General features: G+C 44.8%; 2 protein-coding genes across 3 annotated transcripts in view; one reads left to right on the plus strand and one right to left on the minus strand.

The window, feature by feature from the left end:
• Gipc2 (GIPC PDZ domain containing family member 2) overlaps nt 1-9504 on the minus strand; it is a 62769-nt gene extending 53265 nt beyond the window's left edge. The window contains exon 1 of the mRNA XM_051166053.1: nt 9022-9504. Within this exon, the coding sequence (XP_051022010.1) occupies nt 9022-9261 (240 nt within the window). The 5' untranslated portion in view covers nt 9262-9504. The remainder of the gene's footprint in view (nt 1-9021) is intronic.
• Nucleotides 1-26646, plus strand: part of Fubp1 (far upstream element binding protein 1) — a 909332-nt gene that overhangs the window by 826070 nt on the left and 56616 nt on the right. The gene's annotated exons all lie outside the window — the stretch shown is intronic.

A 26646-nucleotide genomic window follows, 5' to 3' on the forward strand; every position in this document is an offset into this window, starting at 1 on the left:
AGCCTCATAAGGCAGTTCCCCATATGCGGAAACTCATGGAGGAAGTGACTTTGCTTGCAAACAGCTGCAAATGTCACCAATTATGAGATGGGTATGTTAATTATCTTCACCGCAGTAATCACACTGTTTATGTGTATGTGTGTACATACTGTCTGTGTTTTACACCTTAAACACATATGAAATGTTTTATGTTAAAGGAAGATATGCAAGCATGCAAATTTGCTTTGAATCTTAATTTGGACTTGGCTATGCATGCTTGTAAGACTAGCACTGGAAAGCAGAGATAGGCAGATCCTGGAAGTTGGGTGGCCAGTTGGCTTAGCCAAAAAGGCAAGCTTCCAGTTCAGTGAGACACCATGACTCAAGGCAAGAGATAGAAATCAATAAAAGAAAACACCCAACATCTCCCTCTGCCTCAGTATGTACACAGAAAGCTATGTGTGCACCCATGTGCTCATGTGCTTGTCACACACACACACACACACACACACACACACACCACACACACAATTGAATTAAATTGAAAATGAATAAAATGTTAACAACATGATGGTCCTCATTTCCCTCACTGAGGGCAGTCACTCCTATTTCATGCATTATAAAAAATTACGTCCACATTAAGCATCAGTACATTTAAGCATTAAATAAAGATTTAATGCTAATGATACAGAATTAGAAATACTAAATTTGTGAAGACTCTTTTATTCAACAAACATTTAACAATAAGTATAAGACCACGAGGCTGGGGTTATAGTTCACTTGGTAGAGTGTTTGCACAGCAGGCACAAAACCCTGGATTCAGTCCCCAACATCACATAAAGTGGGCATGGTGGGGCACATCTGTAACCCAGCCCTCATGAGGCTGAGAGAAAAGGATTTCTGGGAGTTTGAGGATAGCAAACTGACTCAAGCATAGCATCTGACTCAAAAACTACATGAAACAAAACAGTTTCCAAGGATGTCCCAGGTCAGGTGCAATTCTAGGTCCTTGGACAGAAGCTGTAGGCCCTGCAGAGCTTTTGTTCTGTTAGGGGCACAGGACAGAAAGTAAGGCAGTGTAGGTAGGACAGGAGGATGCGGTAGAGGAAAATTGAGCACGGCAGTAATTAGGGGGTGCTATGCACTCAGAGGCGAAAGTCAGGGTCAGCCTTGCCAAGAGGATATCTGCCGAGGGAAAGAGGCTGCTGCGGGAAGAAGCCTGCCAAAGCCAACGATCAGTGAGAAAGCCCTCAGGGGCCTCCGGCTGTCAAGGAAGAGCTACACAGCCAGACCGGCGGGGGCAGGAGGAACAATGACCGAGATCACAGGGCCTGGAGTCCATCACAGCTTTCCGGCTCTTCTTCTAAGTGACGAGAAGCCGTGGAGAGTTCTGAGCATCGAATGGGACACTAACTGCATCCCATTAGAGACAGAAGCCCTGAAAGAGTCTGCCTATAAAGGAGAAGCGAGAGTGGCAGGAACAAGGCATGGGGACGTGGCTCAGTGGGTAAAAGCCACCCAAACCTGATGGCCAGAGTCCCGTCTCTGGAAGCCACTTAATCAAAAGTCAGATGGACGCAAGGGTGTGTATCTGTAATCCCGGCACTCGGGGTTAGCCTTACAGTGAGATGGGACGGAGACAGCGTAACGAGCCGGAGAGGCTCTGGAGATGGGAACGAATGCCGTGAAGAGACCATTGATTGTGTTTCCTTCAAAGTAAATAATGAAATATTTTGAAATCAAGAGCTTCAGAATTTAAAATCACATGTTAAAGTTTACTTTTTTTGGCTAGACATGATGACATATCACATGGTCCTAGCTGCTGCAAAAGCGGGAGTGACAGAAGCCAAGAGTTAGAGGCAAGTCTCCACAGAGGGAGACTGCCATCTCAAAGGGTAGTGACACTCCCTGCCTTACACAGCAGAGAATGAGCCACTGAATGCTTCACCCACTCATTTGAGGACTGTACAAACTGATAACGGTTGCACATCTCTAATCCAAAATGTCCTCAAATATGAAACTTTCTGAGTGTCAACATGACACAGGCAGGAAATTCCACACCTTGTCTCATGTGGTAAGATGCACACCAAATCTGGGAATGCAAATTTATACATACATACATCAAAAATTACATGTGTAAAAAGTGTATATGAAACACAAGTTAGTTTACTGTTTAGGCTTAGGTTCCATACCCAAAAGATTTCATTATGCATATGCAAATATTCCAAAGTATTTTTAAAAGTCTGCAACACCCTGGTCACAAGCACTTCCAGGGAGGGAGACAGTGGACCAGCAGAATCAAGACCGTGGGAATAGTTCCTGAACCCCATAAAGAGGCTGAGCCTGAGTCTCTGGTTTCTAGGTGTACAAGCTTTTAACCTCATTCAAATGCACCGCCTGCTCCACAGTTGCTCCTCACAGGGAGGACTTAAGAAAACATAGCAGGCCACCCACTCCTTGCTGAACAGCTACAGTAGCTAAATATTCAAAACGCCTCCTCAGCAAAATGTAGAACCACGCTCAGGAGCTTTGGAGCTACAGCCGCAGTGACTCAACTCCTTTATGTAACCTGAATATTTTAACAAATGCTTTAGGGGTTGGGGAAATGGCTGAGTGGTTAAGAGAGCCCATACACATGTGAAGACATGAGTTCAAATCAATACACGTGTAAAAAGCTGAGTACAGCTGAGTGTGTCTGTGAGCCCAATGTTGTGGGTCAAAGACAGGCCAAGACTCACCCAGTCAGCCTACCTGCAGTGAGGAGGGTCCGATTCAGGGAACGATTCTGTCTCAAGGAAATAAGGCCGAGAACAGAGGCAGGTACCGCACAGTCTGCTCTGGCCTCTGTATTCAAAAATCATAGCAAGTACACACATGCTCACATGTATGACCCAAACATGTACACTGTAAACACTTACATGCATTGCACGCACATACACACATGCATCACCCCCACAAGAATACCACCCACATATACACACACTCACACGTGCACATGTGGACACACACCCCCACCCCTTCCACATACGCACATCAAATAAAAGATGAAATATTGGTGTTTGCTTTTCTGAACTAATGTCCATCATTTATGTGATGAGTTAACCAGCCTTTTAGATTCAGTGACCCTCCCTCCCTCCCCCCCCCCCCCCCCCCCCTCCCCCCTCCCCCCCCCCCCCTCTCTCTCCTGGATTGCTCATTTAGTTATTTGGGGAAAAAAGCAGCAGATAGAGGCTTTTTGCATAATTGGCCATCTGTTTCCACGTAATGATCACAATAGCCTGCACCCAGCCAACATCAGTAACAAATCCGAAACATTTGTTACCGTTCCATTCCCTTCCCCCTCCAGGGACCAGCAAACAGCTGAAGCCCACAGCAGACATTTCATGACTGCATCTTCCTGGTCGCTGGGCATCGTGCTGGGTTTTGTAGGGATATTTCAGTTACATCACATATGTTAACTCCTCATACAGTCCCTGTCCTGTAAGGTCCCTAAGGTCCCTTCCTTTTCCCAGTCTTGTTTCTACTTTCCTGACATATACTCTTGTCACCATATATGCACACACATATCACATACAGTCTAGGATATGCATATGATATATTTATGAGAATATATGATACACATGAGAAAAACGTGCAATGTCTGTCTGAGTCTGGCTTCTTTCACTTAATGTGATATAGGTAATCATACAACCATAGGTTGTATCCATTTTTCTTCAAACATCATAATTGCATTCTTTACAGTTGAATAAAGCTCTATGCAGTGTGTGTATGTGTGTATATGTGTGTGTGTGTGTATATATATATACACACACACATATTGAATGTGTGTATATATGTAATATGTATGTGTGTGTATCAATATGTGTGCATACACACACACACACACACACACACACACACTCAATTATAAAGAAGAATGCAAAGAAAAATGTAAAGAAGAGTGTGAGGGCCGGGCGTGGTGGCGCATGCCTTTAATCCCAGCACTTGGGAGGCAGAGGCAGATGGATCTCCGTGAGATCAAGCCCAGCCTGGACTACAGAGGGAGTTCCAGGACAGCCAGAGCTGTTATACAGAGAAACCCTGTCTTGAAAAACCAAAAGAAAAAGAAAAAAAAGAAAAAAGAAAAAAAGAAGAGCTGGCAGACACCTAAGTTGATTCCACAGCTCAGCTACTATGAACAGTGTGACAGTAAACATGGCTGTGTAGGTACCCTATGGCATGCTGACTGAGAATCCTTTCAGCAATTGCCCAGCAGCTGTACAGTTTGACTCCATGCCATTAGTTTTTTGGATATTTGTACTAATTTCCGAGTAGCGGCTCTAACTTACGTCCCCACCGGCAGTACATAAGGTTCATTTTGCCCCCCACTCCCTGCCAGCACTTCTTGCTGTGTGGGTTTGTTTGTTGTTGTAGCTGCTGGTATTGACTGTGACTATGATAAGGACAGGGCAGGCATGCCAGACTGTGCATGTGTCCGTCAGAGGACAAACTTGGGAGGTGGATTTCTTCTTTCCCCTTGATAAGGGTTCCAAGTGACCAAGTGTAGGGCAAGAGCTTTACCACTAAGCCATATTGCCAACCCTGCTATTTGTTTTCTTTAATGAAAGCAATTCTGAATTTGGTAAATGGATCTCAATGTAGCTTTGATTTGCATTTTTCTAATGACTAATCCAACATTTTTGGGGTACAAAGGGAATAAATATTTTTGTGTTTGAACTGAAAAAAACATTTAGTTAAAAGATTTTTCTTATGCCCAGTACAATGGTACATGCCTATAATCCCAGCATTCTGGGAAGCAGAGGCAGCCAGATCTCTCTGAGTTCAAGGCCAGCCTGGTCTACAAAGCAAGTCCAGGACAATCAAGTCTAAACAGTGAAACCTTGTCTCAAAAAGCAAACAAACAGAAAAAAGAAAGAAAGAAAAAGAAAAGAAAAAGAGGATCTCTGAGGCTAGCTTAGCCTAGGATAGCTGGGGCAACACAAAGTAACCCGTTCTCAAAAAACAAAACAAAACAAAAACAAAAACAAAAGGGGTGTTACCTGGGTCTTGCCTGGAAAGATGACTCAGTGGCTAAGGGCACTGGCTGCTTGGAGAGGACCCAGGTTCAGTTCTGAGCAGCCACATGATGGCTCACAGCTAACCATAACTACGGTGTCAGGAGACCTGAGGTTTCTTCTAACCTCCAAGGGCACTGCGTGCACATAATGCACATACATACATCTGGGCTCATGCCCATACACATAAACATTTAATAAATAAACATTTTTTAAAGTTTTCCTGGCAAGGAGTGGTGGCACACACATGTAGTCCCAGCACTCAGGAGGCATAGGCAGGGAGATGTCTGTGAGTTCAAGGCCAGCCTAGTCTACATAGTGAGTTCCAGACCAGCCGGGGCTACATAATGAAAGCGTGCCTCAAGAACAGTTTTTCTGGATTTGTACTTAGAATTTGAGTGCAATTAGGAAGAGTGGTTCGGCTTCTGTATAACCAGATAGAACCAGGAAGTGAAAACTAAGCCTTGGCTCCTACGAGCCGACAGGTTCTGGGGAAGCAGCTTAACTTCTCAGAGGTACACTTGGTCCAACTACAAAGCCCAGTGGGGACAGAGAGGCCACCAGGCCACCCACTCCACTGCGGCCTACCACAGCTGGGGACAGGGGAGCCTCTGGAAGTTTGCTTGCATCTGCCTCACCTGCCTCAGACTCCCTCCTTGGTACGGTGCTACTTTTGTCCCTGCAGCCACTTCTCCAGAGTCAGGAGTCTCCTGAGTTCACTGTCTATGCTAGTCTCTTAAGGAAGGACTTTTTTGTTTGTTAGTGTTTTTGTTTCTCTCTCTCTCTCTCTCTCTCTCTCTCTCTCTCTCTCTCTCTCTCTCTCTCTCTCCCCCTCCCTCTCCCTCCCTCCCACCCCCCCTCTTTCTCTCTCTCTCTCTCTCCTCTCAATAGGTGGTCAATACTCTGTCCTGTATATACTCAAACACTCATTAATGTTTTTTTTCTTTTCACCTTTTTTGGGGGGTGGTAGTGTGCCACACCACAAGTGTAGAGTCGGAGAACAACTTCCAGGACTATTTTCCTTCCTCCACGTAGGTTCTGAGGGTAGAACTCAGGGCGGTCAGCTTTTGGCAGCAAAGGCCTTTATTCACTGAGCCATCTCACCCTCTATTAACTTTTTACAATCCAGCTGGAAAACTCATGTTGATTATACACATAAACACACCGGTATGTACATATTGTTGCTATAAAAATCTGTTTATGGACTTTGCACATCAAAATACCTTATGCTCATTGTTATCTTGGAATTTTATCTTGCAAGTCAGTGAAAACACTGAACGTAGCTATCAACGATTACTAAAGGATTGGGAAAACTGTTTAGCAATGCAGCTTTGTAGAGTTTGGGGTCAGGGAAAAAGATGGGCTTACATGTGGGTTCTGGCACGTGCCACGTATGATTTTTGAATCTGAACCCCAGAGCCCTGCCTGGCTTCCTTTCTGTGAAGCATGAACACAGTAACACTTCCTGGGGATTCCATAGATTGAGTAAAATCCTGTCTCTTTAGCAATGAATGTATGTGTGATAAGGAAAGCTGCTTGTGAAAAACCTAAGTCTGGAGTGCCCAGTCTCAGGAGAGAGAGTAACCACCACCACCACCCGCCCTCGCCCCACCCCCGCCCAGTATTATGCTAACAAGCTCAGCAGCTTGGAAACCAGAGGACTCAAGCTTAAATAGCAGCCCAGTTTTCTTTCTCCCAAGCTACACGACCTTGGTGAAGGCCCAACCTCTTGCACGTCAACCACTTGTTTAACTGGCCTGTATCAGGGGTATTGATTACAGTTCTTAGAGGACTGCCCATATCCAGTGTAATCTGTTAGGCTAACACACCCACTCCTCCAATCGTATGACAGCCTCATTGGTAGATGTTCTTATTTCCGCTTGATAGGTCACTGATACCAACAGAAGTCAATCTTGGCCAAGGCGACCCAGCTACTGCAGCATGGTAGAACTTGGCTCCACAGTCAACCATATGTGGTTAAGCTGCCACCTACCTTACCCAGAGTAGGTGAAAGCAAAGTGTTACTTTGAAAGTCCTTCTCCAATTGAACAGTCCTATGCAAGCACTGCGTTAGGATGGCAATCCTAGCCGGGCATGGTAGCGCACGCCTTTAATCCCAGTACTTGGCAGGTGGATCGATGTAAATTCGAGACCAGCCTGGTCTACAAAATGAGTCCAGGACAGCCAAGACTACACAGAGAGACCCCATCTCAAAAACAATAAAATAAAATAAAATAAATAAATGATGGCAATCCTATGCTAAAATAAATAATCAACAAAAGCACTTTGTGATTTGTCCTTAGAGCCTAGAAGCCATGAAAAAACAAAGACTTGTACTTTTAAAATGCTTTTCTTGGGGCTGGAGAGATGGCTCAGTGGTTAGGAGCACTGACTGCTCCTCCAGGCTGCCCTGGTTCAGTTCCTAGCACGTACAGAGCAGCACACGACCCTCTGTAACCCCAGTTTCAGGGGATCAGATGTGCGAACAAAACACCCACACCACATGCAAAATAATTGGTTTTGTTGTTTGTTTGGGAAGTTTGTTTTGTTGTTTGGCTGGTTTTTTGGTTTGGTTTGGTTTGGTTTGATTTTGGTGTTTTGAGACAGGGTTTCTCTGTGTAACAGCCCTGGCTGTCTTGGACTCACTTTGTAGACCAGGCTGGCCTTGAACTCATAAAAATCTGCCTGCCTCTGCCTCCCGAGCAAAATAATTGTTTTAAATCTCGAAACAAAACAAAACAAACTACGAAGAACTCTTTTCTTTTTGAAAAATTTCCTTGACCTCAGTTTCATTTAAACAGACCTGATAAACAGCTAACTTAAAAAGAAAGGAAAAACAAAACACCACGCAACTAATTACAGATGTGATTACCATGACAACTAGAAGTTGCTCTCTATTCTATACTTCTGAAAGCTCACAGAAAAAAAAGAAAAGAAAAAAAGTCTGGGCTTGGAAAGAGACTGGTGTGTGTGTGTGTGTGTGTGTGTGTGTGTGTGTGTGTGTGTGTGTGTGTAAAATGCTTTCATGTGTGCAGCTCCATGTAGAGGCCTGAGGACAGCCATGAGCATTGTTGGTTGGTTTGCTTGGTTTTGTTTTTGAGCCTCCCTAGGCACTGGGTTGCTTTTTTCCGAAGAGCTCAGGAATTTGAACTCAAGAGTCCCCTGCTTTTGCCAAAGCTCCAAAACATTTACCTCACACCTTTATTTGCAGGTAGCTCTCTTGGGTAAGCACAAAGGGCCCATAAAATCTCCATAAACTAATGTATGCAAGATAGGACCTATGGCAACACCAGCTCCAGGCATATAATCTACTTACATTTTTAGGTCTCTCTCTTTTTTTAAATACCTTGGGAAAATGAAGCTGATCTCGTCCATGAAAACTGTGTTCGCTCCTCGGACAGTTTGCTATGATTTTCTGAGTTACCTCCCTTAGAATAACAAGCCAGGGTTTAAATTTCTTATATATTACCATCAAAACGGTTCTTTCTGGGCTGTTAGGAATAACAGTAGTGGACAACGTGAGCTCCGCTTTGGACCCACCAGGTTGTCTTTTCCCTGTACTCTGGGTGTGTCCAGGAAGGCACTCTCTGACCCCACTCTGCTTTTCTTTAACTCTCGTTAGAGTCTTCCAGTAACTCTCAGACAGAAAGCCTAAGAGTAAAGTCCAGTTCCGGTGGAGGGCATTAATTTTTCCGGGTAGATCTGAGTCCCGGAAGGTCCTGGCGCACATCCTATGCTGCACGACTAGACCTGGACACACCTACAGCCAACGTCTAACAAAAGAAAGCCTACTTGGCTTGACCCCGCCAGGGACCCACAAGCCTGATCTGAGCCGATAGTTCCATCCGGTGCTAGGACTGCCCTTTCCACCACCGCACTCTTCCCGGAGGCCCCCAGGTGACCGACCCCACCCTGCGGGCTGCTTGAGGCTCAGGAGCTGCTGCGCCATCAGCTTGGGCGGCGGACAGGCTGCGCTCCCTGCGCTTACCTCGGAAGGCGCGATCTCAAACACACCAGCGATCTTGGCGTAGAGCTCGCTGATGCTGGAGAAGCCCTCCACTCGGCCAGTGGCGCTGCCGTGTGCCAGCTGTGCGTGGAATACCAGCCTGCGTGCAGGAGCTGGGGGTCCGGGGACACCCTCGCCGCCGCCCGACCTCTCGCCCTCCACCAGCCGCGCGGTTTCCTTGGACTTGGCCGCCCTCTTCTTCCCTCGCAGCCCAAGAGGCATCGTGCAGGTCCGATGGTGTGGACCACCTGCGCTGGCGGGCCAGCTCCCAGGGCTCGGACAGCGGACTTTGCACTCGGGGGCCCGGGCTCCCGCGCAGGTGACAGTGGCTGCCGGGCCAATGGCAGCAGCGCTTCCGCCTGGCCGCACGGGCTGCAGGCTGCCTCCCTGTAGAGGTCAGGGCACCTGAGCCGAGCAGCCACCGGCTCTCGGTGTGCCTCTGGCAGGAGGAAATCTGTGCACAATTCCGTTCTAGGCCCAGGCCTCCTCTGAGTGAAAAAATGATTGATTTCCACGAAGGGCCTCGCCTCGCCTTCCATAATCTGGACGCTCAGCTGGGCGTGGTGGTTTGGGCCAGCGATTCCAGAACTGTTAAGGCTGGGGCAGGATGATTGCTGTGAGTTCGAGGCTAGCCTGCCCTACAGAGTGAGATTCTGTGTTAAACACACACCCACAATGAAAAGCACCCCCCCAAAAAAATTACATTTGCAGGAAGATGGAAAGATGGAAAGAGGACATAGTTATATTAAAGCAGAGTAAACCAGATTCAAAATGAAAAATGCTACATATTTTTCCTCTCTCAAGTGTAGAATGTACATGTGGCAGGACAGCATGCAAGTAGACAGGGAACTGTAATAAAGGGACAGGGTTATGGAAAACATATGACACGAAAGTAGACGGGGAAACTTGGGGTTGGGGTGGAGGGGCGGAGAAAGCAGAGGAGGAAAGAGAACAAACAGAAACAGAGAACAATTTGACCTATATGCATGAAAATGCCATAAGGAAACTCATAACTTTGCATAGTAACCAAATAAATAAATAAATAAATAAACAAGCATGGCATTCAGCCACATTCGGGTAACCTCAGCCTGAGACTTTGCCTATAGGGATGTAGGCGTCCTTCCTTGCCTTCTCTGTAAAGGACTTCACACAACCCTGAGGGCGCGGTGCCTCTCTGTAACCTTCTACCCTAGGTGTCCAACACTTCCAAGTCCGTTCTCAGAGGAACTCACTCCTACTCTGCAGAAGACTGAAGCCTTTCACCAAGAAGTGCTGCCCTCAGTGCCCCACACCCCCTCGCTTCTCTGAGCCCTGAAGCTCTTCCGCCTGACCCCATCTGATTTATCCACACAAGGCCCTCTTTAATAAAAAAAAAAAAGTGTGTGTGTGTGTCTCTCTCTCTCTCTCTCTCTCTCTCTGTGTGTGTGTGTGTGTGTGTGTGTGTGTGTGTGTGTGTCCGTCCTTTCTCCACCTCCCATCTCATGGTAGACATGCTGTGACTTCGGACATGCATGCTACCATATCAGGCTTTATAACGTTATAATGGTTCTGGGAAAATCCCAGCTCAGCCCTCTCACTTGTGCAACGTGCTTTGCCCATGGAGCCATCTCCTCAGTAACTTTTAAGTTACCTACTGATTTCTTCCTCAGCCTCCGGGGCCACAGATGGTCAGTACCATGTCATTCCCAAGTCTCGAGCTGCTGCACTTTTCCACAGAAGCGTTTGCTGTCAGCCCGCCTGTGAGTGGACTGTGCTCCCCACACAGTCAGCCAGGTGTCATCTCCTAATGTAACTCATCCTTTCAGTCTACCCACAGGGAGCACTCAGTGGTCTGTGCTGGTCTTTTCATTCTCTCTGACCTCTTGATGCTGTCCCACGTCCGCTTCTGTGAGCCAGTGTCCCCTAGGCTTACTCAGCCATGCTCTCCCATCCTTGTGTTCTCCTCCAGATGACTGCACTTACCCTTCATCCCACAGATATTGTTCGCCAAACTACATGGTCTGCAGTTCATCCCAATAGGAAGCAAATGCTCTAAGGACACTCTAAGACTGCCAAGCTGACCGCATCTTTCTTCCTCCCTTCATTCTCAACTAAAGTGAACAGACCCAGCACACACTACGGTCCAAGTCAAGACATCCTTGAGTCATCAAAGCAAGTTGTTTCATCTCCCTTCACCTCTCCTGTAAGCCAAGTCCTGAAAACCCATGTTTCTCCAGGTAATATTAGATGTTCTGAGGGACGGGGTTGGGGGAGAAGGGAGCCAGTGGTTTCCTTAGGATAACTTTAATTTCTTGTTGTTGTCATTGTGTGTTTGTATCACTTTAAAAAGTAACATGGGCACTAAAGAGGTGGCTGCCGGCAGTGTTCGCTGTGTAAGCATGAAGAGCCAGGTTCAAGCCCAGCAACACCCATGTAAAAGCAAGGCACTGCGGCATACATTTGTCAGCCCAGTGCTATCAAAGCACAGAATGGAGGGTGCCTGGGTGTGTTGGCAGCCAGTTGAGACAAACTGGTAAGCTTCTGGTTTAATGAAAGAGCCTGATTTTAAAAACAAAAACAAGGTGGAAAGCAATTGAGGAAGACATCTGACATCATGTTGCACACATGCATGCACATATGTGCACACATGCACAAACATACACATACATGCACACCTGCACACACACACACATACAAACATATACACACACATGAGTATTGTGAACATAGTGAATGTTGCAGTTTATCTAAATGACTGAATCCAATTTCTGCCATGTGATATCAAGGTTTATATCTGCCTTTGTGGCTCTGATTTATAAAGCACCATGTAGTATTGTTTGGTCTTGGCTTAATGAGAAAAGAGTAAAGGCAGGCATAGTCACAGCACTGGTAAGCCTGGTACTTAGAAGCCTGAGGCAGAATATATCTCAAGTTTGAGGCTAAACCAGGTGAGAGAACGTGTCTCAGAAAAAAAAAAAAGTAATAAGCAAAGAAACATGGAAATAAATGGTACACTCCTTCCATATGAAAGCTAAAGAGTTGCCACGGAATTGTATGAAGAGTGGCGGAGAAGTTTGAATCAGTCAAAGTGGGGAGAAGTCATCACATGCGTAGGGCAGTTGTGTTTTAAGGATCTAGGAACACAGGATATAAACCTTACAAAACCTTAAAGGAGAAAAATGTGGGTGTTTTATTCCCTTTTTGCCTTGAACTCACAATCCTCCTGCCTCCGCCTCTGGGGTGTTAGAACTGCAGAGTTTGCTGCCACACTCAGCAAAATAGGATTCTGACTTATATCCAATAAAATACCAAAAGTAGCAAGGCAAAGTGTTGGTATGGGGGTGGGGATGTAGTTCAGTTGGTACAGTGCCTGCCTAGCATACACAAAATGGATAAAACACACACACACACACACACACACACACACACACACACACACACACACACACACACCATTAGTTAAGTGACATTAGCTGTGTAGATTTGTTCTCAGGTGCTCTGTTCCATTAGTCTATATATTTACTTTGTGCCAGTCTCATGCTGTTTTGGTTACTATGACTCTGTAGTATTGTGTTATTTCCAATACTGCTCTTTCTTCTAAGGATTGCTTTGGCTACTTGGGCTCTTTTCTGTTTCTATATAAATTATAGGGTTTTAAAATACTGTAAAGAGCTGGGCATGGAGGTGCACGCCTTTAATCCCAGCACTTAGGAAGCTGAGGCAGGCAGATCTCTGTGAGTTCGAGGCCAGCCTGGTCTACAAAGTGAGTCCAGGACAGCCAAGGCTACACAGAGAAACCCTGTCTCCAAAAAACAACAACAATAACAAAAATCCTGTAAAGAACCTTATTGATATTTTAGTGAGGGTTGCATCAAGTCTAGAGGCTGTTTTCAGTCCCAGAGCCACCCTCGAGACAGTGATTCTGTCAATCCATGAGCACAGAAGGTCTTTCCATCTTATAGTGTCCTCTTCAATTTCTATCCTCAGTGTCTAAAGCTTCGCTTCACTGTAGATGTCTTTCACTTCCTTGGTTTGTTCTCACTTTGTCTGAGGAAGGGTGTTCATCCTTAAGCTACTGTAAATAGGAGCTTTTCCCTGATTTCTTTCTCAGCAACTCCATCACTGCTAAAGAGGAAGGCTACTGGGGTTTGTTTGTTGACGTTGTAGCCTGCTACTTTGCTGAAAGTGCTCATCAGCTCTGAGCATTTCCTAGTGGAGTATTTGGGTCTCTAAACCCTGACTTTTCCCATGCAAACTGAGTCCCTGATGCTAACTAGATAGCCCTCAATAGGCTGAAGCATTTCACATTTCTTTTTGGTGTCCTGTTTAATTTGGTTGTGGGGGTAGAAGGGTCCAGACAGGTTTCTCTGTGTAGCCTTGGCTGTCCTGGATTTGCTTTGTAGACCAGACTGGTCTCAAACTCACAGAGACACCCCTGCCTCTGCCTCCCACGTGCTGGGATTAAAGACGTGCACCACCACAGCCCAGCCCTTTTAATTTTTTATTGTGTTAGTTGTGTGATAAATCTTAGCAGGTATAATTGAGTACGTTAGATTTCTCCTTGGGGTGTGGCCTAAGATGAGCTAACAAAGCAGAACTGGAGGTATTGGGGTAGGTCTGTGGTCAGCGTGACCACTCTATCATTGAGCCATGATCCCAGCACAATATAAAAAGGATTTAGGTTTTCTTTTTACATCTAGGATTAGAGTACAGCCCAGCTTGCCTAAGTTTGCTTCTTCCTTTCACTAGCATTTAACATTTCTAACAATAGTAAAGTATCAACTGTAGAATCAAATATAAATGAGTCATTAAAATTCTCAAATTACCATAATCATGTCTGCCAAAAACAATATTATCTTGTTAATAAGACAGTATGTCTTATCATTAAGTGAATCATAACATAAATTTATCAACTTACTTTTCTCAGAAAGTATACCCTCTGATTACAACATTAGTTTTGAATAAACACACACGGTCCCCACCCCGCCCCACATCCCCACGGTGGATAGATCCAGAAAGCAAACACTTAGGCGAAAATAAACACAGGATTTGTGAAATGCTATGCAGTTTTCCTTGGTGCTAAAGATAGCATGTTTCATAGTTGCATGGCAACAATGAGCTACCAAAGATGAGAAGAAATAACTCAGCTGAAAAATCACATAAAATTTCCCAGGCATGATTGGAAATAGAGAAGTGGCACGTGAAGGCAAGGGGACAAAGTGACGGGACTCGAGGAAGGAAGTCAGCAAATCAGTAATAAGCAAGTGCCAAGGAGTCTCCTGGGAGCTTGCTCTGTGTCATCACCTGTGTCATCGAAGCCACGACATGGAGGAAGTCCCATGTGTGGAGTTCTCTTTACTCTGTTTCTCCAAGGTTAGGGTAAAGACAACATTACAGAGGCGAGAGCAAATCTGAGTGCTAAGCTACTTTTTAGAAGTATGTGTGTGTGTGTGTGTGTGTGTGTGTGTGTGTGTGTGCGCGTGCAGGTGTTGGGGCATGTATGTGGAGGTAAGAGGAAAACTTGCAGGAATTGATTCTCCTTGTGGGATCAGTGGGTGGACTTCTAGTCACCAGGCTCACTGGCAAATGCTTGTACCATTGAGCCATCTCACCAGCCCAAAGGAAAAGCTACTTTAATACAACGTGTCCTACCATAACAGACACAGGACAAGGCAGACATAGTCAGGGCACATATTTCAGCCATTCAGGATCAGGCACAAAACTGAAAATAGAAATACTAACTAGTTGGTACACAAGCCTTTGATGCCTCAGAGCCAGACAAACAGTTTCCTTTATACAATCCCCAAATAGTAGATCAAGTAAAATATGCATTTTCATTGAATGGCTAGGGAGATGATGGCTCAGAGGCTAAAAGGTCAGAGGTCACTGTCCACACAGATGAGCTCTGGAGAAGCCAGGAGAAGCCAAACATGTGGCTTTATCTCTTCAAGGGAGGGAGATGTTTGCCTGTCCTTCCGGACTGCTGGAGAGGGATGTACGGCCTAGTGACCCCTTGCCATCTGTAGGGCCAGGCTCCACCCATATCCTCCGGAGTGTGTGCTTTGTTTATTCCAGACCCTTTCCACATAAATCTTGAGCATTGCTTCTAGGCCATAAAACCCATCCTTGTGAGAGATGTTACTTGTCCTTTGCGACCAGCCTAAGGGAATTCTCTGTCATCTTAGGGCCAGGCTGATCCTGAGTCCCACAGGCATTGGTGTTGACCTCAGTCATTCTCCCTAGACCCCAAGTCGTGGCCGTTATCTCCGAGTCAACAGTGCCCATCGTTGTGAAAGAAGCCAGATGTACTTTGTAAAGAATGTCAATGTAAAGATGTCACAAAACTTTGTTGTGCTCATGTTATCAGAAAACTTTTCCGAGACTGTGCTGTGCTTAACTATGGCTAAAATAAATGACCTAGTGTCAGACTCTAGAGGTTTGAACCAATACCAGATAACTAAAATGAGCTGCACCAAGTTTCATTCTTACCTCACCTTATTATAGTGATTTTGAGGACAAGATACAGCCATGACAGAAAAAAGGAAGAAAGAAAGAAAGAAAGAGAATTTATTTAAAGATGAACATACCATGATAAAGTAGAAATTTTAGGAATTATATTACATTTTTACAAATATAAAATCTGGGGGCAGTTAGAGTAGTGCACACCTGTAACCCCAGCACTTGAATAAGAGGCAGGAGGATTGCTATAAGTTGGAGGCCTCCCCGATCTACACACACACAGCAAGTTCCAGGCCAGCCAGAATTACATAGTGAGACCCTGTCTCTCAAACATAGCAGCCACACCCCAGATTTTTTAAATGAAATGTGGCCAACCTGCTTTCCCCTTTACTAGAGGAAGAGCAGGAGGCTGCCAGCAGCTGGGGACTGTTGGGAGCGAGGCGAGGAGGGTCAGTGCTCTCCAGGTGCTATGTTTCAACCTGAAATAAATATACTTGGAAACGGTCTCAAACATAGCCCAAGTATTTCTCACTTTATTTTCTGTTCGTGGTTTGTTTTGTTTACTCTTGTTGTTGGTTTCAGGGTCTTTGTGTATAGCCCATGCTGGCCTTGAACTTGATCCTCCAGCCTCCTCCTCCTCCCAAACGCAGGGGTTACAGGCGTACACCGCCACCCTGACTCTTCCATAGTTCTATTAGAAAGTGTTTACTAGTAGACATTGTCCAAAAATACTTTTGCCATATTTAGTAGCTACTTTTAGAACACTGAGTTTACCCAATAAGCTTTTGTTTTGTTTTTTGTTTTTGGAGACAGGGTTTCTCGGTGTGGTTCCAGATGTCCTGGAACTTACTTTGTAGACCAGGCTCACACTCACAGAGATCTGCCTGCTTCTGCTTGCTAAGTGCTGGGGTTAAAGGCCTGTGCCGCCGCCTCCGCCGCCTCCGCCGCCTCCGCCGCTACCGCCACCACCTGGCCTTCCAGTAAGCTCTTAAAATTGGAATTTGGCCTGAAAATACATTCTTGTAACCTCAATGATTCAAGACAACATGATTCCGGTTCTGCTGTAATTTTGGCAGTGTCCAAGCTAAGCTTGTATCTAGCAAGGAGAGCAAGGAGAGAGAGTGCTGCCTTCCGCAGTATAGAGGCAACCCCCAAACTCCAGATGAGCTCCCGAGGAAAACCCCACTCTTGCCAACTACTCCAAAGTAGGGCAAGGGAGCACATTGAAATGGTGAGTTCCTGGTTTTAACTTTTTTTTTTTTTTTTAAATGTCGCCCTTGCCTGCGTGTATTTGTACTGCGTGCGTGCTGGGTGTGGTGGCAGCCAGAATAGGATAGTGGATGCTAACACCACCAGAACTGGCTTTACAGATAGCTGTGAGCCCTAATTTGGATGTTGGGAACTAAAGGCACCTCCCCTGTAAGATCAGCAAGTGCTCTTAATTGGGGAGCCATCTCTCCAGCCACCCAGTCCCTTTTTAAAAAAAAAAAAAATGTATTTTTAAAGGGAAAAAAAATCAGGGATAAGAGAACGGTGTCTACCTGACACACAGCTGTTCATTTCAGCACTATCGCATCGTTTGTCACTGAGGAATCTCATAAGGGACCAGCAGAGAGCATGGGTTTGAGGCAAGCACAGTGCAATTCACTGTAGAGGAGGCTGACACAGTGCAGTTCCAGCATGGAGAGGAGGCTGACAGCAGAACCTCAGCCAGCCTGGAGCACACAGGGAGACCCTCCTCACAACTGTAAAATAAGGCGCAGGGAGATGGCTCAGCCATGAGAGTGCTGCTGCTCTTCCGAAGCATGGGATCCCAGTGTCCACATTGGTCAGCTCACAACTTTCTGTAACTCCACCCTCTGGCCTCTGAGGGCACCTATGTATACACACACACACACACACACACACACACACACACACAAACACACACTGGCCTCTGGGGCACCTATGTACACACCTGCGCACACATGTGCACACGCATGCACACATATACACACAAACGCACATTCTCTTAAAAATATAATGAAATAAGTAACAAGTGTGGGCGTGATTGTGCACGCCTGTAATCCCAGCACTTGGGAGGCAGGGGCAGGTGGATAGCTGTGAGTTCGAGGCCAGCCTGGTCTAAAAGAGAGTTTCAGGACAGCCAAGGCTACACAGAGAAACCCTGTCTCGAAAAACAAATACAAAAACCCCACATGACGGATTCAGAAACTTGCTCAAGTCATCACACTACTGCATAAAACATGAAATATAATTTTGTGAATTCTTTCCATCTCTCTGAACTAATAGTTTCTTAGAGATATTGTCTGAGGATTTCTAAATCTGCCGACAGAGCGCCAAGCACGCAGTAAATGATTAAGAAATATTAGTGCTAGGCAAGGTGGCACACACCTGTAATCCCAGCACAGGAGTGAAGTGAAGGCAGGAGGCTCAGGAGTTCAAAGCTAATATTATAATCCCAGCACTCGGGAGGCAGAGGCAGGAGGATCCCTGTGAGTTTGAGGCCAGCCTGGTCTACAAAGCAAGTCTAGGACAGACAATGCTACACAGAGAAACCTGGTATCGAAAAACCAATATATAATGTGTGTACACACACACACATATATATTTGCATGATGAGTAGATGTACATAAACTAATGAGCAACATTCTTCAAGATAATGTAATAGTTTCTGAATCAAGCTCAGGTCCTGCTCCACATCTGTGTTTTATAGCATAACTCACTGCACATTGTCCTTTGCCTGTTTCTTTACCTTGAGTCAGGGTCTTGTGTAACCCAGGCTAATCTCAACATTCTTTAGGCAAGGTTCATTTTTAACTCCTTGATCTCCCTGCCTCCACCTCGCAAAGTCCTGGGTTTATAGGCACGCACCACTGGGCCAAATTCCCCTATGCCCTGAAAATGGGTTACCAGAACCTGCATATTTAAGTTGTGAATAATAACATTCCATTCCAAGGATTTTGGATTAAGAAACATTGGCTTAAATGGTAAACATTAGTTGTATGAGGAATGTTAAGAACACTTGGAATCCAATCATTTTAAAGGAGGTTAAGAACTTTTAGTAACTTAATACACTAAATACCATGTTATTATCTGTTCATTAAATGCAGTTCTAAAGTACGTTTGCTTAAAATAAGTATTTCAGATTGTAAGATTAATTGGAAAGGAACCAGTCTTACTTCATGATATGTTTAATGTTTCCTTAATTCATAACAGTCTTCTCCCAATTTGTTCTAACTTAAAATGTTTCAAAAACATTTTTGCATTATCTGCCCCCTAGACATCTTTCTTAAATGTATCAACAAATCTCATAAATCATTTACCAAACTATTTTTATAGTTTATAAATTTAACCCAACAAATATTAAGAAATTGTTTTGTGTAGGAACTGGCTTGGGTTGAGGAAATGAGCTGGCTCAGCGTAATGCTCATGTGCAGAGTTACATATCACCATATCACCGTTCATCACTGAAGGAAGTTGGGACAGGAAGTGAAGCAGGGCAGGGACCTGGAGGCAAGAGCTGATGCAGAGGACATAGCGGGGTGCTGCTAACTGGCTTGCTTCTCATGGCTTGCTCAGCCTGCTTTCTTATAGCACCCAGGACCACCAGCCTAGGTGTGGCACCACCCACAATGTACTGGGCCCTTCTGCATCAACCACTGTTGTGGTTAAATTACCAATATGGCCTAATAATGTTTATTATTAGGCCTATAATTATTATTACGGCAGTATTTTCTAACCCACTAGCAATCAGACACCTGTTATATTTTAAAATAGCCTTAGTTAACCTGAGGTAGGGCAGATATTAATCCCCTAAACTACTTCCCATAGTGGGGCAGGTATGGAACACCTGTCTCAATCCCATGCCATCTGCTTCTAATAACTTCTATCAAGCTACCTCCCATCCATAATCCCATATACTTGCTAGTGTTCTTCATCTGGGCCAAATCTCCATCCACACCGGCCATGTGCGTCTTCTCTGTGGTGCCCGCGCCACCGCGGTACCGAATCCAGGGCAAGGGACTGTGGATTTAACTCATGCATGCATACACACACAAACACAGCAGGTCCTTCGTGCTAAGAGAGCAGCAGCCGCAGCAGCAGTTTATTATTCCCCCAGAGTTCCAAAGAGCCTTCTTATAGGCAGCAAAACAGGAATCCTCCTCCCAGGTGAAATCCCTCAAGAGGTGATTGCACACAGGAGGAAAAGTCTCGAGGAAGGGAGGGGTGCGTTCTCAGAGCAGTAAACACGACTAGCTAACCAAGATAAACACAGACATGGAAGCTGCTAGAAATAGGACATGAAACAGCAAGACAGGCAGGCAGCCCAGTCAGGCCTGGTTCCTACACTTCTCCACCTAAGCCATGATGCCACAACCTTCTTCTCTCTCCTTCTTCGGTCTCCCCACCTCCCAAGATTCTCTCTCTCTCCCCAAGCCCTGGAACCTTAGCCACGCATATCCATTTGCTCTGCCCAGGTGTGATGGCCTTTTATTGGTCAAATAGGTTAGGCTCTTAGGCAAGGTACAGGTGGGTGACAGAGACAGCAAGCATCAAAATACATCAGACTGACCTCCAACAAACCACTAATTGAAAAAATGCTCTATAGGCCTGCCAGCAGCCTGATCTTATGGAGGTGGAGGCGCTTTCTCAGTGGAGGCTCCCATCTCTCAAATGGCTCTAGCCTGTGTTAAGTTGACATAAAAAAGTAGCCAGCACGCATGCGTACACACACAGACACACACATACACACACAGACACACACACACACACACACACACACACACTGGAGCTCTCTTTCTCTTTCTTACACAATTTAAAAGAAATTAAGGTCAGGCGTAGTGGTGCACACTTTTAATCCCAGCATTTGGGAGGCAGAGGCAGGTGGATCTCTGTGAGTTCAAGGCCAGCCTGGTCTACAACACAAGACCAGGACAGCCAGAGCTACATAGAGAAATCCTGTCTTGAAAAATAAATAAATAAATAAATATCAAGTTGATAGTGAACAAAAATTCTAGCAAATGAGGTCTAAAAATAGGATTTTAATTCAATCACTTTCAAAGAAAGATGTCATGAATAATGACAGATACTGTTAATAACACTGTAATGGTTTCTAGTGTCTGTATAGGAAGTAGCATGTAAAAAATGGAAACTACACTCTCCTCCCTTGCCCCAGGTGGAAAGAGAAAAAAGCAGCATGCTTCTTTATGATGCTCACTGTGTGAAACATGCAACAGCCTCACCAGCTACACTAGTGCCAAACACGTGCGGCCAATCCGTGAAGGACAAGCAGTTTCTCTGAAAGCGTGTTCCCATCCCCTTGGGGGCAGGTAACATACACATACATATCCCATTTAATATAAATTAATTTTCTAATGTATTTTTTCAAAACAGGATTTCTCTGTGTAGCCTTGGCTGTCCTGGACTCTCTTTGTAGACCAGGCTGGCCTCGAACTCCCAGCGATCTGCCTGCCTCTGCCTCCCTGAGTGCTGGGATTACAGGTGTGCGCCACCACGCCCAGCTTTTCTAATGCATTTTTAGTGTTTTGTTGTTGTTGCTCCTGTTCTTTGGGTTTTATTGTTTGCTTGCGTACTGAAGTCAGGGTCTCACTATGTAGTCCAGGCTAGCCTCAAGCTAAAATCCTCCTGCCGCCGGCCCGTGAGTGCTTAGATAACAGGCGTACACCATTCATGCCTAGCTCCAAATTTAAACTATTTTCTGAGAACTGTTATCAGACTATTTCTCCACTGTTGCCTTAGAGACAGATGCATTTAGCCCATTTGTTTAGATCCCAGAAGTACACTGTACTGAAATAGCGTTGATAAAGAGGACACTTATCTAATGGTCTCTGGATTTCAACACATAAATACTAAACAGACACTAAGCTTCTGATGAATGCTTACAAATAAAAGCCGCTGAGTGTGGGCCAGCAAGATAACTCAGTGGGTAACGGTACTTGTGGCCACGCCTGATGACCTGGGTGGAGGGAGAGAAGTGACATCTTCAAGCCACCATGGTACATGCATACCCACACGTGCACAGATAAACACATGTGAAAGTAATAAAGACAGCCAGTGAAGGCAGCAACTTCAGGAGACATGTTTTTCCTTACATTGCCTCAGAGGTCACTGATGATGACCATAACATTAAGAACATGGGCCAGGCGTGATAGCACACGCCTTTAATCCCAGCACTCGGGAGGTAAAGGCAGTCAAATGCCTGTGAGTTCAGTACCAGCCTAGACTACAAAGCAAGTCCTGGACAGCCAAGACTCTGTTACACAGAAAAACTCTGTGTTGAAAAAACCAAAAACAAATTTAAGAATATGAAAGTCCTGCCTGACTCTGTTTCCCAAGCACTGGGGTTAAAGGCATGGTGCTACATGACACATTATTATCTTTATATTCCTATGTTGTGTGACAAAACTTTTCCCGGGGAGATGCAACACATCTACTCACCCTAGATAGGGAGCCCACAACAGATCAAAGTATGGACACCACCAATGTACAACTTGGTGAACGAGTGAGTTTTATTGGGGTCACTTACAGGAGCAGAAATGACTCACAGACAGCGGCATCACCAAAGCCCACCCCAGCACAGGCGAAGGCTCACAGAGCGGGGAGCCTGGAGCATGCTGCACGGCCTGCAGGCAGCTCAGCAGGATGAGTGTCCTCTCCAGGTGCCTCAGTTGGCCTAAACCTCTTCCAGGCAGCTCAGCTGGTTTCTGCTTCTTCCAGGCAGCCGTTCTGGTCTCAGAATCTGCTTTGAACGGTGGCTCTGCAAACTCTGGGGAAAACTTGCAGATTCTATTGCTTTCTCCAGTTGGGAGGGACCTAGAGGATCTGACCAGTTTCAGGCACTTCCTGCAGCTACTTTGTTTATTTTCACGCCTCAGGGGCAAGTTCACAAGTATCACTCAGAGATAATCATTTTCATGGGCTAAACATCAGACACTTTGGGCATTGGATGTAGTTCATTTATAGGTCACTTGCTTAGTTATGATGGGTGAGATCCTGAGTTTAATCCCCAGCACTGGGGGGTGGGGGTGGGGGGGCATCAGATAATTTCACATTGTCATTTGTAGAGAAAAAAAACCTGTGTATCTGCAATTCAACATTTAAACTAATACCAACATGCAACTAGATGATCATATCCAACTGTATTTTTACTAGCAAAGAGTTATAAAAGCAAACCCAACCAACCCCTCAGAATGCAACAGTGCATTGTGGATACATGTGTGTGTGTGCCTTATGGGGTGGTTTGAAAGAGAATGGTCCCTACTGACTCATATGTTTGGGTGCTTGGCCCCCAGTTGATAGAACTGTTTAGGGAGGATTAGGAGGTGTGGCCTTGTTGGAGGAGGTGTGTCACTGACGTTGGGCTTTGAGGTTTCAAAAGACCAGCCATTCCCAGTTAGCAGTTGTCTGGCTCATGCTTGTGGATCAAGATGTGAGCGCTCAGCTACTGGTCCAGTGCCCGCCTGCCTGCCTGCCTGCCTGCCTGCCTGCCTGCCTGCTGCCAGGCTCCCCGGCCTGATGGCCATGGATTCTCCCACTCTGAAACTGTCAGCCCCAAATAAACTCTTCCTTCTATAAGCTGCCTTTATCACAGTATCTCGTCACAGCAATAAAAAGGTAACTAAGACAGCCTGACGCATTCTAAGACTCCTCCCATTGGGCAATTTTGTAGTGCTCTCAGCAGTATTTATCTGAATGTAGGTGGGAAATCTATTAGGCTCTACAATCCAACGTACTGCTTAGGCTACACACCTGCAAAGCATGTTACTGAAAACTGGGCAACTATAACATAACAGTCAATGCGTTTCTCAATCTTGGCTTGGCATGATGGCCTGGTGGCATACACTTGTTCTCCCAGCACGTAGGATGCTGAGGCAGAGCCAGGCGGACCATAAGTTCACAGCTAGCCCAGACTACAGAGTAAGACTCTGCCTCAGAAAAGTAAATTGAAAAAAGAAAAAAAAATCAGAGTCCGGCACTGTAAACCTAGTGAAAACAAATGGCTAAGGGAGTCATAGGCCCTAGGAGAGGGCTTGCTGCTTGCTTAGCTGAACTGACAGTGCCAAACTACCTTTTCAACATGTGCTTATACCCATAGTCCAATGCCTTGCACGGAGAAGCCTCTCTTTGCGGTGAACACAGATGTTTGGCTGCTCAGCTGGGAGTTACGTCCTAAACAGGACAATTATGCCATCCCCTTTACGGCTCAGGGAACCTCAGAGAAGGGAGGCACAGCATGGAGAAGGAAAACAAGATGCTGTCTTCTGGGCACAACACAGCCATTGCAATCATGAACTCACAGCTGCTGTGGTCACCTGTAACTGCGCCTGCCCAAGACTGGCCCTGTCCAGTCAATCATGGGTGGGGGTGGGGCACACAACTGCAGAACCATTGGCTCCTGACAGATTCTGGGAGAGCAGGAGTCATTGTTAAACACACCAGGCTCCAATAGATCGCTCCAAATCCATGGTTAGATTTAGCGGTTCACAAATACAGCATGACATAAATGTGGGAAAAGGATCTGTAAAGAAGAGAAGCTTTGACAGTGGTAGGATGGAGATAAGCGAGGGCAGGGTGAGACCAATCAGAAAGCATTATATACAATTGTAAAATTAGTGAAGAACAAATTTAATTTAAAAAATTAAAAAGGGGTTCAAAAAAAGTTAAAGGATACTTGAGGCACAGGTGAAGTAACTTTCTACTTTTGTTTCTTGTGTCAGTTACAAAACTTCATTATTCCTATAAGCATAAATAATTTAAATATAAAGATTATAAAATAAGAATCCAAATTTTGTGGGGTTTTTTGTTTTGTTTTTCAAGACAGGGTTTCTCTGTGTAGCTTTGGCTGTTCTGGACTCACTTTGTAGACCAGGCTGGCCTTGAACTCAGAGAGATCTGCCTGCTTCTGCCTCTCAAGTGCTTTGATTAAAGGTGTGTGTCGCTACGCCGCTAAGAATCTAAATTTTAAGTATTAGACATTTGTCATCATTACAAACAGCATAAATTATTCTTTCCTACCTTAATATTTGGCTCTTTCATGTTAAGACATTTGCTTAAATACACACATCTTCACCTGCACATGTGCACACACAGACACACACATATGTTTGTGAAGACAGAAAGCCATTATATATATATTATATATATATATAATATACATATATATAATGTTATATATTATCGAGTGAGAATCATGTTGGCCTTGACTCTACAGGACCGAGGAAACCTCCCTGAAATATGAGAAGAGTAGTTGCATCAAGGCTGTTTTCTGAGTCCAATCGCTTACACTAATTTCATTTTATTCATCAGAAACATTACAAAAAAGAAGTTTATTCAACCCCTTGCTTCCAAGACAGGCTCACGTGGATGTCAAAGCCAGATTCTCTCAAGGCCATGAAGTACTAAGCACCATACAAGAGGGGCATAGGGGGGAGAAGCAGGTGGCTGCAATAGGAGAGTGTGTCTCTTACTTAGAAACATCCTAGGAAAACTGTTCCTAAACTACTGAGCTACCAAACAATGCTGCACCAACAAACAGGCCATGGTTTCTTGGATGTGGGAGTTCTCTTTAACACGAGCATCATGTTCTTTTGTGGGAAGGACAAACATCTTTAATAAGCAGCTTTCCTGGATCTGTTATGCTGCAAAACTATTTTAGCTATGCAAGTAGTAGTAAATTAAACATTTTTTAAACATTTTTATTTTTATTTTTATTTTTTTAGTGTAAGTGTTTTTGCCTGCATGCATGTAGGCGCACCACACTCATGCCTGGTGGTGAGCTTAGAGACCAAAGAGGGTCTCCCCAGAACTGGAGTTACAGATGGTTGTGAGCCACCATGTGAGTGCTGGGAAGGGAACCCAGGTCCATTTGCAAGAGAAGCAACTGCTCTAAACCTCTCAGCCATGTTTCCAGCCCCTAAAAGGAACATTTTTAAAATCAAAAGTACTCTCATAATTTAAATCAGAAAAATTTAACACTTTACTATTAATTCAACAACTAACAAATAAAAATGGGGGGGAGGGTTGGCTGGAGAGATGGCTCAGTGGTTACAAGCACTGGTTGCTCTTCCAGAGGTCCTGAATTCAATTCCCCACAACCATATGGTGGCTCACAACCATCTATAATGTGATCTGATGCCCTCTTTTGGCATGCAGGTGTTCATGCAAATAAAGCATTCATATACATTTAATAAATAAATAAATCTTAAAAAAAAAAAAAAAACCCAGGCATGGTGTTTCACGCCTTTAATCCCAGCCTGCCTCTGCCTTCCTGAGTGCTGCTACTCAATCATAGTGCCAGCCTCAACAGCTGTCTACACTTATTTTACTGTTAGAATAATTATCTACGGGCTGGAGAGATGGCTCAGAGGTTAGGAGCGCCACCTGCTCTTCCAAAGGTCCTGAGTTTAATTCCCAGGAACCATATGGTGGCTCATAACCATCTATAATGTGATCTGATGCCCTTTTCTAGTGTGCAGGTGTACATGGAGGCAGAACATTGTATAATAAATAAATAAATAAATAAATAAATAAATAAATAAATAAATAAATCTTTTTTTTTAAAGAATAATTATCAACTAAAATTAACTGAAAAATTATTCATGTTTATAAAGCCTTTATTTTGCCTCATAAACTATTTACTCAGTGAGATTGTAATAATTGTTGGTTCAAAGCAGGTGTGGTGTGAATGGTGCAAGGCTATGGATCATTGCAGCACTGAAGAGGGAAGATAGTCAACCTGAACCACACAGGAGCACCACTCCAGCCAGGGCTACTTACCCTACCTCAAACCAGACAGACAAATACACACACACACACACACACACACACACACACACACACACACACACACACACACACACATATACAGCCCCCCTCCAAAAAACCCAGAACCAAAAAGTTAAATACTGTGTGTGGTTCTCAAACATGAACTACAACTATCACTCCAAGACTTTAGTTCTTTATATTTGTAAGAGAATTTCCATGAAGTTCATAGAGATATTGTGATTGTTTCAACTCTCTGGCATTTTAAAAGTTTTCTATTTACAACTAATATATGCTGCTAATTTCCAACAATTCCACTCTCAAGTATGAACCCCAGAGAACATAGTCAGTTCTGCCCACACACACAATTTGCTCACAGATGTT

The sequence above is a fragment of the Acomys russatus genome, chromosome 23, assembly GCF_903995435.1.
Source record: "Acomys russatus chromosome 23, mAcoRus1.1, whole genome shotgun sequence".
NCBI classification, from domain to species: domain Eukaryota; kingdom Metazoa; phylum Chordata; class Mammalia; order Rodentia; family Muridae; genus Acomys; species Acomys russatus.